Source organism: Salvelinus fontinalis, chromosome 26 (assembly GCF_029448725.1).
Source record: "Salvelinus fontinalis isolate EN_2023a chromosome 26, ASM2944872v1, whole genome shotgun sequence".
NCBI classification, from domain to species: domain Eukaryota; kingdom Metazoa; phylum Chordata; class Actinopteri; order Salmoniformes; family Salmonidae; genus Salvelinus; species Salvelinus fontinalis.
The window spans coordinates 26,025,666-26,040,860 of NC_074690.1; the positions used below are offsets into that span (position 1 = coordinate 26,025,666).

At 45.0% G+C, this 15,195-nt stretch overlaps 1 protein-coding gene across 11 annotated transcripts in view; it reads left to right on the top strand.

Moving 5' to 3' along the window:
• Positions 1 to 513: 513 nt before the first annotated feature.
• Positions 514 to 15,195, top strand: part of LOC129824015 (astrotactin-1-like) — a 268,685-nt gene continuing 254,003 nt past the window's right edge. For 6 of the 11 annotated variants that reach the window (XM_055883272.1, XM_055883276.1, XM_055883273.1 and 3 more), the window contains exon 1: positions 514 to 1,135. In XM_055883272.1, coding sequence (XP_055739247.1) covers positions 841 to 1,135 — 295 coding nt within the window. In that variant the 5' untranslated portion in view covers positions 514 to 840. The remainder of the gene's footprint in view (positions 1,136 to 15,195) is intronic. The other 5 variants (XM_055883282.1, XM_055883274.1, XM_055883275.1 and 2 more) reach the window with 1 other exon arrangement.

A 15,195-nucleotide genomic window follows, 5' to 3' on the forward strand; every position in this document is an offset into this window, starting at 1 on the left:
TAAAACCTTGCTCGACTGCTGGAAGAAGCTCAAGATTACACAGGGAGATCATTCTTAGACGCAGCTTTGTGCCCTCTCTCCCTCTCTGCACCTGCCACTCGCCTCATCACCAGATGCACTCAGTTGCTCTTGTTCTTTCTACTCCCCATGCAAACTTTATTTTCTTTGAATATTGATGACTCCACTCTCTTGCAAGTCTCATGCATCCATCCCATTAATAAATGCATGGTGTCTGTGATAGCGCTAGTTATGTTTTGTCTATTATTCAGTCCTCCTGACATTCATTGATTGTTTACTTTTAATTTTTCAAGTTGGGTGACCTAGTGTACTGGAGTTACCTCGGTTTTGACAGGGCAGATGCTGTAATAAAACCCAGGGCTGATGTTTTTTAATTTTTATTAATACTGACAGTTTCACAATATGTGGGCAGATAGCGACTGAATACGGGTTATTACTGTAGCCTATAATAAACACCAATAAACGTATTGGCGCGCAAATACAGTCGACTATCCCATATTGCACTAGTGGGCTCCCAGATGAGCAGCATTTTCAATGCCTTGATTTGGGTATTTCCAATAAAGGGGTCAGTGGTACTGCGCATTTTTGCCTTTCCCGCTATCATACAACTCATACGCTGCATTGAAATTATCAAAAATCATCTTTAACCATGTGACAGAGCATAGGCTATGGGGATTTATGCGAAATAAACGCAATTTATTTCCCGAACAAAACAACCCGGAAATGTGTGCTTTGCCAGCGCATTCCCCCTCGCTCCTCTTCCTCTCCGTATTGAAGTGAAGCCCTCGAACAGAAAGGAGACGGGGATACGAAGTAGCGGTGATGCGGGGCATGATGGGTCTGAGATTGCTTGTCTCGCTCGCATGGATTCTTGCCTTCAAAGCTGCTAATATTCAAGGTGTGAATGCCGACGAGGATCAGTCTCAAGATATGGAATGCAAAATGAAAAGCGTCACCGTGTCTGCGTTGCCGTTTTTGAGAGAAAACGACCTGAGCATCATGCATAGTCCGTCGGCCTCCGAGCCCAAGCTTCTGTTTTCCGTCAGAAATGATTTCCCGGGAGAAATAGTGGTCGTGGACGATCTAGAAAACACTGAACTCCCCTTTTTCGTCCTAGGTGAGTTCGGATGATAGGCTGCAGTCTTGATGTTCAGCACCCCCACTTGCCATGCCCATGTTTCATAAACGGTCTATTATTGTTATTAGAAGATTATATCTGCCATGTCTATTATTACACGTGAGATGAGTTTGTGCAATATAATACACACGAGGCCTGGCTAAGATTGCTATATGCTATAATCATTTCCACGGTGTACATTGAGTTGGCTACATGACGATAATGAACCTACTTCAATTGCTATTCAGAACTGTAGACATATGCATAGCATATTGGTAGCAAACATAATCGAGCATAATGACTAGTAATACTGAAATTACATTGGCATTTTACAAAAACTTAGCTGGTTTCAAGGTTATGTGCTACCAATCATTAGCATTGATGGCTGAAAGTGCAGGACGCGAGCCTATTGATAATAATAGTATAGCCTACTACAGTATATCCACTAAAGTACATTTAAGGAATGTATGTGAAAATATTCCATATTTGCGATCCTATTACCTCACTGAGATTAATAGACATATTATATGTGTTTACAGGCTGGTGGAGTTATTAACAGGTGTAGTACTATATCACTACAACCTGTGTTCTTTACAATGTATAGACTGGCCTACTGTACATATTCTCCATAGTTTTACTTTTTTCAGATGGTAGACTCAGCTCTGTAGAATAGCCTTTATTGATACCCACTCCATATATACAACAAAATATACGTTTAAGTAATGTTCCTTTTTACATGTTCACAAATTTAGGCAACGTTTTTTTTTTAGAGCAAATTCAAGAATGCATTGAGAGGGAAAGAACATAAGCAGAGTGAGTGGCGTTCACTTCAGAACTCTGGCTGCTGTCCATGGTGCTGATTAGAAAAGCGCACAACTGCTATAGTTCTATGGGACTCTTTGAATGTGGACTGTCCTTTCATATGGCAGGACTGTACAGTGAGGGAGTGTGATATGCGACTAGGTATGCATCCCAAATGGCACCTGTGCTTTCAGAAAGTATTCATACCCCTTCACTTATTTCACATTTTGTTGTGTTACAGCCTGAATTGAAAATGGATTAAATAGATTTTTTCCCTTACCCATCTACACACAATACCCCTTAATTAATGAAAAAGTGAACACATGTTTTTAGATTTTTTTGCTAATGTATTGAAATTGAAATACAGAAATATCTCATTTACATAAGTATTCACACCCCTGCGTCAATACTTTGTAGAAACACCTTTGGCAGCGATTACAGCTGTGAGTCTTTCTGGATAAGTATCTAAGAGTGTTGCACACCTGGATTGTGCAACATTTGCCCATTATTCTTTAAAAAATTCTTCAAGCTCTGTCAAAATGGTTGTTGATCATTGCTAGACAAGCATTTTCAGGTCTTGCCATAGATTTTCAAGTAGATTTAAGTCAAAACTGACCACTCAGGAACATTCACTGTCTTCTTGGTAAGCAACTCTAAGTGTATATTTGGTATTGTGTTTTAGGTTATTGTCCTACTGAAAAGTGAATTGATCTCCCAGTGTCTGGTGGAAAGCAGACTGAAACAGATTTTCCTCTTCAATTTAGCCTAAGTCAAGCTTGTATTGGATTTGCCCCAAATATAACAGTATTCTTACTTTAGTGTCTTGTTGCAAACAAACTTATTTTCACTCTGTCAATTAGGTTAGTATTGTGGAGTAACTACAATGTTGTCGATCCATCCTCAATTTCCTCCTATCACAGCCATTACACTCTGTAACTGTTTTAAAGTCACCATTGGTGTTATGGTGAAATCTCTGAAAAGTGTCCTTCCTCTCTGACAACTGAGTTAGAAAGGATGCCTGTATCTTTGTAGTGACTGGGTGTCCAAGTATAACCATCCAAAGCGTAATTAATAAATATACCATAATCAAAGGGATATTCAATGTATGCTTTTCATTTTTTTTACCCATCTACAAACAGGTGTCCTTTGCGAGGCATTGGGAAACCTCTGTGGTCTTTGTGGTTGAATCTGTGTTTGAAATTCACTGCTTGAATGAGGGACCTGACAGATAATTGTATGTGTGGGGTACAGAGATGAGGATATTAATCTAAAATCATGTTAAACACTAGTATTGCACACCGAGTGAGTCCATGCAACTTAAATGTTTTTATTAATTTGTAAAAATGTCAAAAAACATAATTCCACTTTGACACTATGGGGTGTTGTATGTAGGCCATTGACCAACAAAATCTCAAATGAATACATTTTCAGTTAAGGCTGTAACACAACAAAATGTGGAAAAAGTCAAGGGATGTGAATACTTTCTGATGGCACTACTTTTATGGAGTTCCATGTATCCCAAGTTTCTTTCCTGGGCCACATTATCTCTATCGCCAGCATCCAAATGGATCCCGTAAAGGTAAGGGCGGTCACCGACCGGCCCCATCCGGCCTCACTCAAACAGGTCCAGTGATTCCTCTGGTTTGCCAATTTTTACAGGCGTTTTATACGCAACTTTGGTGCGCTGGCAGCACCTCTCACGGGCCAGAACTGTTTTTGCTGGACCCCCGAGGCTGACAGGGCATTCAGGGAGCACAAGGGACATTTCTCCTCCGGACCCATCCTTGTCCATCCTAATCCAACCCGTTCCTTCATGGTAGAGGTGGACGCCTCGGACAGGGGCGGTCCTTTCACAGCGGAATAAGGGGGACAAGAAACTGCATCCATGTGCCTTTCTCTCCAAGCGGTTCTCGCCAGCAGAACTCAACTATGATGTAGGCAACTGGGAGCTCTTGGCAGTTAAGTGGGCCCTTGAGAGGTGGCGACACTGGTTGGAGGGGGCACCTCATCCTGTCGTGATCTGGACGGACCATAAGAACTTGGCCTCCCTCCAAGAAGCCAAGAGGTTGAATGCTCGACAGGCTAGGTGGGATCTGTTTTTTAACAGGTTTGATTTCACACTAGCCTATTGCCCGTGATCCAAGAATCAGAAAGTAGACACCCTTCCCCGCCAACATGATGTCTCTAACGAGGAGAGGGACTCCGAGCCATCATCCCCAGCTCCCTTATTGTTGCCCCAGTGATATGGAGTATTGAGACCACGGTCCGACAAGCCCAGACCCGAGAACCTGACCCCAGCGGGGGACCCACTAACAGACTTTACGTTCCGTGATCAGCCTGTTCCCAAGTACTAAAATGGGGACACTCCTCTAAATTAAATGGGCATCCAGGGGTTAATCAGCCACTGGAGTTCCTGAGGTGGAAATTCTGGTGGCCAAACATGATTGAGGATGTGAGATCCTTTGTTGCAACTTGTTCCACCTGTGCACAAAGCTAGTCCTCATGACAGCTACTGGCTGGGTTGCTCCAACCTCTGCCCATCCCCAGCCGGCCCTGGTCCCACCTGTCCGTACACTTTATCACAAGGATACCTCCATCCCAAGGGCTTACCACTATCCTGGTGGTCGTTGATCGGTTCTCCAAGGCAGCCAATTTAATTTCCTTATCCAAGTTACCCTCAGCGAAGGAGACCACTGATCTCATGATTACCCATGTCTTTCGACTACACAGACCTCCCCAGGACATTGTCTCGGATCGTGGGCCCCAGTTTGTCGCACAGTATTGGAAAGCCTTCTGCTCCCTGTTGGGGGTGTCGGTGAGTCTCTCCTTGGGATTCCACCCACAGTTGAATGGGTAAACGGAGCGGGCCAACCAGGAGCTGGAGAAGTTCCTCCTCTGTTTTGTCTCCACCCAGGCCAGCAACTGGAGAAAGTTCCTCGTCTGGGACGGAGTATGCTCACAACACACTGCCAAACTCGTAGAGTGGCCAGACGGAAGCCGCTCCTCAGTAAAAGGCACATGACAGTCCACTTGGAGTTTGCCACAAGGCACCTAAAGGACTCTCAGACCATGAGAAACATGATTCTCTGGTCTGATGAAACCAAGCGTCACATCTGTAGGAAACATGGCACCATTCCAACAGTGAATCATGCTGTGGGGATGTTTTTCAGCGGCAGGGACTGGGAGACTAGTCAGGACCAAGGGAAAGATGAACGGAGCAAAGTACATAGAGATCCTTGATGAAAACTTGCTCTAGAGCGTTCAGGACCTCAGACTGGGGCGAGGTTTCACCTTCCAACAGGACAAGGACACTAAGCACACAGCCAAGAAAAGGCAGGAGTGGCTTTGGGACAAGTCTCTGAATGTCCTTGAGTGGCCCAGTCAAAGCCCGGACTTGAACCCGATCGAACATCTCTGGAGAGACCTGAAAATAACTGTGCAGCGACGCCCATCCAACCTGACAGAGCTTGAGAGGATCTGCAGAGAAGAATGGGAGAAGCTCCCCAAATACAGCTTGTAACATCATACCCAAGAAGACTTGAGGCTGTAATCGATGCCAAAGGTGCTTCAAAAAGGACTGAGTAAAGGGTCTGAATACTTATGTAAATGTCATATTTCCATTTATAAATCTGTAAACATATCTAAAAACCTGTTTTTGCTTTGTCATTATGGGTTATTGTGTGTTTTTAGAATAAGGCTTTAACATAACAAAATGTGAAAAAAGTGAAGGAATCTGAATACTTTCCGAATGCACTGTGTGATACTATAAAGTAAAGCCTTTGGGGAACAAAATACAAAATTGTATCTGTTCAGAATGCATGGCCAAAAGAGTGAGACAACAAATCCACATCAGTGGAGGCTGCTGAGGGGACGACGGCTCATAATAATGGCTGTAACGGAGGAGATGGAATGGTATCAAACACATGGAAACCATGACATTGATGTATTTGATATCATTCCGCTCCATCCATTACCACGAGCCCGTCCTCCCCAATTAAGGTGCCACCAACCTCCTGTGATCCACACATTAATGGAGTCTGCTCTGTAAGTCACATTGCAGCACATTTGTGGGAGGGGCAATGTACCAGCTTTGTTAGCGCTAACATATCCTACTCACAACAAGGCATGCGTGCTATATCGTTGCTGTGTTTGCAATCACATACAGTATTTCCATGCTATTTAGTAGGCTTAACAAGTATATGTGATTGTCATCATCATGTAGTAATGAGTCTGATTGCTTGAGGCAAAATGGAGTATGACACCACTGTACAATATCCAGGATTTTTTTTCCATAACCCATAATGACAAACTTCCCATTTCCTGCCGGTGACTAGCATACCCATAACATGATGCTGCCACAACAACACTTGAAAATACAGAGGATCAACAACATTGCATTCACTCGACATTCCTGGCCTGTATGATAAAGTGAAAAGAAGGAAGCCTGTGTTAAAAAAAAAATTCATATCCTCTGTTTTGCTGCAACATGGCCGTTAAAACAATTTTAGGTTTTTGGTCAAATCCAATACCACACAACACAGAGTGAAACGCTCTGTATTTTCAAGTATTGTGGTGGCAGCATCATGTTATGGTTATGCTTGTCACCGGCAGGGACTGGGGAGTTTGTCAGGATCAACATTTAATGAAAGGAGCATAGATTTTTCAGCGGGACAATTACACATATGTTAATGCCAAAGACAAACCAGAATGGCTTTCCAAAGGTGTTGAGTGTTCCTGAATGGTTCAGTCTCAGTCCTGCCTTAAATCAGAGACAAGGTTAGAATATTGCTGTCCATCGATCATTCCCAACCAAATTTATTGAGCTTTTTTTGACAAGTGTCACGCCCTGACCATAGTTTGCTTTGTATGTTTCTTGTTTGGTCAGGGTGTGATCTGAGTGGGCATCTAGTTTGTCTATTTCTATGTGTTTGGCCTGATATGGTTCTCAATCAGAGGCAGGTGTTAGTCGTTGTCTCTGATTGGGAACCATATTTAGGTAGCCTGTTTTGTATTGTGGGTTGTGGGTGATTGTTTCTGTTCCTGTGTTTGTGTATGTTCACTGTTCAGGAATGTTTCGTTTCGTTCTCGTGTTTTGTTGTTTTTTGTTAGATTATTCGTGTTCATTAAAATGGATAATCATCACGCTGCATTTTGGTCCTCCTCTCTTTCTCCTAACGACGATCGTGACAGAATCACCCACCACAACCGGACCAAGCAGCGTGGTAACGGGCAGCAGCAGCAGCGATCGCAGGACTCCTGGACCTGGGAGGAGATTCTGGACGGCAAGGGACCCTGGGCACAAGCTGGAGAATATCGCCACCCCAAGGCTGAGCTGGAGGCAGCGAAAGCGGAGAGGCGGCGGTGTGAGGAAGCAGCACGAAAGCGCGGCTGGAAGCCAGAGAGGCAGCCCCAAAAATTACTTGGGGGGGGGGGCACACGGGGAGCGTGGCGAAGTCAGGTAGGAGACCTGCGCCAACGTGCTTACTGTGGAGAGAGAGGGACCAGGCAGGCACCGTGAGGCGCACGGTGTCCCAGGTGCCCAGGCAGAGCCCGGTGCGGTACATAGCAGCGCCTCGTATCGGCCGGGCTAGAGTGGGCATCGAGCCAGGTGCCATGAAGCCGGCTCAGCGCATCTGGTCTCCAGCGCGTCTCCTCGGGCCGGGGTACATGGCACCAGCCCTACGCATGGTGTCCCCGGTTCGCCAGCACAGCCCAGTGCGGGCTATTCCACCTCGCCGCACTGGCCTGGCTACGGGGAGCATTCAGCCAGGTAGGGTTGGGCAGGCTCGGTGCTCGAGACCTCCAGTGCGCCTGAACGGTCCGGTCTATCCGGTGCCACCTCCACGCACCATCCCTCCGGTGGCAGCCCCCCGCACCAGGCTGTCTCTCCGTCTCCTCACTACAGGTGCTCCCGCCTGCTAAGCGCTGCCAGAGTCTCCCTCCTGTCCAGCGCAGCCTTAGTCTCCCTCCTGTCCAGCGCCGCCTGAGTCTCCCTCCTGTCCAGCGCCGCCTGAGTCTCCCTCCTGTCCAGCGCCGCCTGAGTCTCCCTCCTGTCCAGCGCCGCCTGAGTCTCCCTCCTGTCCAGCGCCGCCTGAGTCTCCCTCCTGTCCAGCGCCGCCTGAGTCTCCCTCCTGTCCAACGCCGCCTGAGTCTCCCTCCTGTCCAACGCCGCCTGAGTCTCCCTCCTGTCCAGCGCCGCCTGAGTCTCCCTCCTGTCCAGTGCCGCCTGAGTCTCCCTCCTGTCCAGCGCCTCCTGAGTCTCCCTCCTGTCCAGCGCCGCCTGAGTCTCCCTCCTGTCCAGCGCCGCCTGAGTCTCCCTCCTGTCCAGCGCCGCCTGAGTCTCCCTCCTGTCCAGCGCCGCCTGAGTCTCCCTCCTGTCCAGCGCCGCCTGAGTCTCCCTCCTGTCCAGCGCCGCCTGAGTCTCCCTCCTGTCCAGCGCCGTCTGAGTCTCCCTCCTGTCTAGCGCCGCCTGAGCCGTCCGTCCGTCTGTCCAGCGCCGCCTGAGCCATCCGTCCAGCGCCGCCTGAGCCGCCCACCTGTCCGTCCAGTGCCGCCTGAGCCGCCCGTCTGTCCTGAGCCGCCAGAGCCGTCCGTCTGTCAGGAGCCGCCAGAGCAGCCCGTCATTCAGGAGCCGCCAGGGCCGCCCGTCATTCAGGAGCCGCCAGAACCGCCCGTCAGTCAGGAGCCACCTGAGCCGCCCGCCAGTCCGGAGCCGCCAGAGCCGCCCGCCAGTCCGGAGCCGCCAGAGCCGCCCGCCAGTCCGGAGCCGCTAGAGCCGCCCGCCAGTCCGGAGCCGCCAGAGTCGCACACCAGTTCGGAGCTGCCAGAGTCGCCCGCCAGTTCGGAGCTGCCAGAGCCGCCCGCCAGTTCGTAGTTGCCAGAGCCGCCCGCCAGTTCGGAGCTGCCAGAGCCGCCCGCCAGTCCGGAGCCGCCGTTCAGTCCGGAGCTGCCCTTCAGTCCGGCGCTGCCCTTCAGTCCGGAGCTGCCCCTCAGTCCGGAGCTGCCCCTCAGTCCGGAGCTGCCCCTCAGTCCGGAGCTGCCCCTCAGTCCGGAGCTGATCCTCAGTCCAGAGGCGCCCCTCAGTCCAGAGGCGCTCCTCAGTCCAGTGGGGCCCCTTATTAGGGTTCCCAGTTCAAGGTCGGCGGCGAGGGTCGCCACTACAAAGAGGTCACTGAAGCGGGCAATGACTATGGTGGAGTGGGGTCCACGTCCCGCGCCAGAGCCGCCACCGCGGACAGATGCCCACCCAGACCCTCCCATATAGGTTTAGGTTTTGCGGCCGGAGTCCGCACCTTAGGGGGGGGTACTCTCACGCCCTGACCATAGTTTGCTTTGTATGTTTCTATGTTTTGTTTGGTCAGGGTGTGATCTGAGTGGGCATTCTATGTTGTATGTCTAGTTTGTCTATTTCTATGTGTTTGGCCTGATATGGTTCTCAATCAGAGGCAGGTGTTGTCTGATTGGGTACCATATTTAGGTAGCCTGTTTTGTATTGTGGGTTGTGGGTGATTGTTCCTGTTCCTGTGTTTGTGTATCTTCACCGTTCAGGACTGTTTCGTTTCGTTCTCGTGTTTTGTTGTTTTTGTTAGATTATTAGTGTTCATTAAAATGGATAATCATCACGCTGCATTTTGGTCCTCCTCTCTTTCTCCTAACGACGATCAGTATAACAAGAACAATGGATATACAGCTGTATGTTGCCCTAAGAGTTGTGAAAAGTTGGTAGAATCATATAGAAACATTTTCACAGCTGTAATAGCTGCCAAATGTGCTTTCACCAAGTATTACCTCTAGGGTGTGGGGACATATGCAATTAAGACATCATTCGGTTTTTCTGTCATTTTTTAGATTTCATTTTAAGGCAGCAAACTGAAGACTGCACTGGGTGTAGACTTTCACCAGGTACTGTATTTCAACTTCACGTTATAGCAGATAGAGCTGTAATGTAACTTTGTCCTCAGATGAGCTAATGAAGTCTCCCTTTGGGGGAGAGATTTCTCTGTATTTACTCTGGCAGCCGCTGATCATCCCCATATGCTGAAAGGCACCACATGCAGATTAATTACAAGTCATAATGTGAAATAATGGAATCATTTGGTCCAGTATAACCTACCTTTGGGGAATTAACATTGGTTCACACGATACAATCAGTATGAATATGCATGGGGATTTTTTATTAATACATATTGGCGTATACACACGTAATTGAGAGCATTTGCAAAGTTGTGCGTGCACCCTGATATCAATAATAAATGTTTAGTCCAGAGTTCAATCACTATCCCAAAGTTGTGGTAAGAGGATTATTTGACAAAGAATTTATTCTTACCTTCCTGCTCCATAAATTACTAGTAACCCACTCCACTGTGTGCGTTTGCAGTTCTGTACAGTAGGTAGAATGTCCCTCCCTACCCAGGCTAGCCAATGTATTGTTTTAATTCCAAATGTTGAACAAAAGCAGCAGATCCTTTTAGTTTATTTTCCCTATTGGTTTTATGATTATGAATAGCAATAAAAATGTGATATCCGTTTCACCATTACTAGGTTTTACACAGATTTAAAGGTAATCAGTACATTTCAGGATGCACACTGCTTCAGGTGTTTACACCTCCATCTCTACACTCTATTAATACTTAATGTAGTGTAAACAGAACACATGCAAGGGTTTGAAGCTATTTTTAATTGGATATAATGGGTTCCCTTTTAGTATTGCCCGGTGCGCACAAAATCCACCACACAATCACACACACTGACAAGTACTGGCACTCATGCATAGTACAATACATACAGAAGCAGGATCTTAATTTGACCTACAATATATTATCACAGCAAAATAATCCTGCAGCAATATGATTTTAACTTTTAGTCCATAATGTTGCTTGCTCGGTGGTTAGGCTCTGAGCTGGCCAAAGGTAGGCTACATGAAAAGTGATAGTGTGGGTTTTCTGTGAATGTATTTATTTACGGTGCAAGAAAATTCTCAGCACCAAAAGAGGGATCAAATTAAGATCCTACATATGTACACCCCTTCTCCGATCCACCCACACAAAAGACCACAAAGGTTTCCTTGCACATACCAACCTCTGATTGATATATATATATATATTCAACCCAAATACTTCTTTCTGATATAAAGAAGCAGCAAAGCTGAGTTGGAGTCCAGGCATTTCTACAGCGATAGAGGGAGCACAGAGAGATTGTGTGCCAGTGAATGGTTTCCATGACAACATGCGCTGGTGCTTAGACTAGTCTCTTGAAGAGAGGTGATGTTTATCTCCCCACTAGGAGGGGGTAGCAGCAGTAGCTGTGGGAGCACCTTTGTTGAAAATCGAATGCCAACTACTGTGTGTGGATCTCCATTGATTAGCTGTAGATTTTGCATGGTTTCTGATGTCTTTATGTCTACCTGAAAATGATCAAAATCAAATTTTTAAAATCTCATTTAATTTTAGCTATAGTTCTAAACCAATATTCAAATCATATATCTATTGTAAATGCGTTGGCGGTGTTGTATTCATATGTTGGAAATGATCCCAGTCAAGCACAGCATGTGAATGAATATTGTGCTGTCATTAGCAAATATGTTTTGTGTCTGTAGACTGCAGTGTCTCAGTAGTGTCGATATAGTTGCCAAACTGTATTACTGCTTTTATTTGACTCTTGGGTTAGAAAAGCTCAACTGGGTGCAATGAAAGAAGATGAAATCTATATGCAGGCTCACATGTACTGTACTACTGGGACAAAATTCTGGACAACCAAACAGAGCAGCAGTGGTTAGGAATATTTTTGTCCCTTGGAAAAAGTTATGCAGTCTTGTAATTTATGGCACTTCACGAACAGTAGCCTTCAGAGTTCTTAAGGTGAAGAAAAATAAAAAAGATGTAAAGATGACGCGGTTACAAGATTAAATGTAGAAAGGGTTATTTGGCTCATCGCTTCAATTAGAACCAGTATCCAGAACTTTCTAGGGTATTGAGGGCAAGATACTGCTCCCCCCATCCTTATTACACCATCCTCTTCATACAGTATAAGTGAATCTTCCGTACTGACCTGGGCATTCCCAGTGAGCTCACAACCCTTGAAGAAGACATTAAAGTCATTCCAAGACATCAATAGGAACGAAGCACAGAATTGTGTTATTTCTGGTACCAAAATGTCAATCAGGGCATAAAAGGTTTCCAATGTTAGACACCATTCTCATAAATTGTGGGATTCTAATTCACATGCAGTCTACTGTGTAATGAGATTATGGACCTGATTGGCTTAATGCCCCAAGTAGGGTAATGTTCCCCAGATTATGAATGATTAGAAAGGTTTTGACATTTATTTGAACGTGACACTGCGCAATTTAAGTTACATTCAGTGGAGTTACTCAATTACGTTTATATTAAACAGCCTAATGGCAAACCATTTTAACATCAACCTAAAGAGTAATGTATTAGTAGTTCATACTGTTTGCCAATACTGAATTTTGTACTTTTTAAAGTAGCACGCACAAGTTGGTGACTTGGGGCAAAAACTTTTGAGTGACACCTAAGTTTGGCGCAATGGGAGTGACCCTTCTAATATCGGTATTGGGGAACACACTGTATTTTCTTGCACTCTCCAAAGGATGACTAATTTCAGGGCTCTGTTCACTCTGTCTGGAAGCTGATCTTGCAGTCTCTCTATAGGACACAGGTCTATCTTTTTCAGGCGGAGACTTTTTCAATTTCCATCCACTTAAGCTACTTTGAGGGCTGACAGAAATGTTCTGTATGGAATTCACATTTTTGCACTGCAGTGCTAATCATGGAAATCCTTTTTTCGACACTGCTGGGACACTTGTCTGACCGTGTCACAGTCGTAAAAATAGTATGGATGAAGTTTAAGGTGACCTTTTCACCACAGCACACTAGGGTTATCGCTATAGAATGGTAAATGTAATGTATGTCAGCCATGGCATGTTAGTTAAATATTTACAAGGCGGTAGTTTTTCAATTATATAATATGCCATCTTCTTGGCCAGTAATTGCTCTCAGGAGGATCTTAGGAACCGTACAACTATATCAATCGATTTTTCAGCAGTTGTCACAAAGTGCTCATACAGACACCCATCCTAAACCCCCAAAGACTCCGAACAGCAAGCTAGGAAGAAACCTAGAGAGGGACCAGGCTCTGAGGGGTGGCTAAGTCCTCTTCTGGCTGTGCCGGGTGGAGATTATAAGAGTTCATGGTCATTAAGGCCAGATCGTTCCTCAGGATATTCAAATGTTCATAGATGACCAGCAGGGTCAAATAATATTCACAGTGGTCATATAAGGTGGAACAGGTGAGCACTTCAGGAGTTAATGTCAGTTAGCATTTCATAGCTCAGCATTTAGAGGTCAAGACAGCAGGTGCGGTAGAAAGAGAAAGAGAGAGCAAGAGAGAGAGATGGCAAACAGTTAGTATACTTTGTTTGACAATGATACCCTCTGTATGACAAGGAGACCCTCTGTGAGATTAGTTTTAGGAAGGTTTACACCCAATCCCCATTGCCAAGTACTCCACCTAATGTACACAGTGTTCAAAAACAATGAATGCATATAGTATGCATTGTACTGCTTAGACATCCTGGATCCAGTTACTGCCAGTTATCTTCCATACAAAATAAGAGTTGTAGTGGGATCGGATGGTTGGTGAGAAGTTAATAGTTGATTTTTACAGTAATGAATGGCAATGCGGTGCCAACACAATTAAGCTGAAAACATTTCTCTGTTGTTTACCTCATTCCCAGAGTATTTGATGGTAGTAAATCATTTATTTCCACCCTGCCTTCAATGTGATTTATTCTATTTGGATTACAAATTGAAAAAGTACTCTTGGTTTAGGTATTTTAAATCCTAATCAAAAGTAATTTGATTAATAAGACCTCCTTCCAGAAAGTAAAGCAATGTTTATCTACCCGTTTATCAACCTCCTCTAACTAGAGGTGAAATGAGTGAGTTTTACATAGAAGTGTACACAGGTTACCTTCCTAGGGTTGTCTGTCTGTCTTTAGGCTGCAGTGTGCAAGACTGACAATCAAGCTCCAGGTGAGAACAGTGAGGGAGTGATAGCAGGAAGTACTTTGTCAGAGAAGTGGTAACTTATTGTCAGTGAGTCTTGTCTGAACCTTGGCTGGGGGTGGCTGATACTGACTAGGGTCTGTCGGATTGCACTTTTTGCCTCTTCTAATGCAAGACACAACCAAGCGATGTACCATTTTTGCGATTTGATAAGTTGTTGTCTACTGCTACAATGCTAGTCGAGGGAAAGAACAATTAGGCTTGTTAGTAAGTCGTTATGTCCAAACTTAAATTAAAGGTGAAGCAACATGATGAAACTGTCCTGTTGAGAAAATGCTTCATGGGCCTTGTTATTACTGATGGTATGAAGGACATACAGTATGGATGGTTCACTATGCTTACTTAGGAGCTGGCAAGGATCATAAACATAATACACTATGAGTCATGATGTATTATGTATTTAGTTGGCTTGAGTTTAGGCTTAAGAGCTTTGCAGCATACCTGGCACATCCATATTCAACTGTTTGTTTTGCAATAGTGTCTCTGGCTCTGCATTTATACCCTGACTTGACCAGCTCTATAACCTTTTATAAAGCACATTGCTTGCTATTCTGCTGGAATGATGAAGACCTCTTGAACTTATTTCAGTGTCTTCTACAGCAGACTGTTGTGTCACCTTCACACTCACCTAGTACAACTGACACTTGACTCTATGAGGGGTAATATTATGTGAGAAAGCATTATCACAAATCTTGAACCTCTCTGTACTACTTACTGTAAGCTCTGATGAATGAAGCAATGTGAAATGAACAATGGATTTGCAGAATTATGTTATGTAACACTATATTGTTTTGTTTGATAAGAAACAATAACTTTCTCAGTTGCCATGGTTGGACTCTCAAAGAACTTGCTTGAGCTTGCTAGATGAAAGGCTGTCCAGTGGGTCAGTTCTGTATACATGCGTGGGCTGGGTTGTTCCCATAGTTACAAGAATAAATAAAGTTAAACCCTATATCATATTGTTACTAACTCTGACTTTGTACTGTTCCAAAGCTTTGCTTGATGATTATTTTAACCTTGACAAGATTTTGCGAAGGATTTACCAAACATTGATATGACGACTAATTTGCATTTATTATCTGCATACATTTTCTTGTGAGTCATAGTTCTCTCCTGACAGAACAATGCTTTTAAAAAAGTATCTTGAAGAGGGAAAGTGTTTCAATGGACATG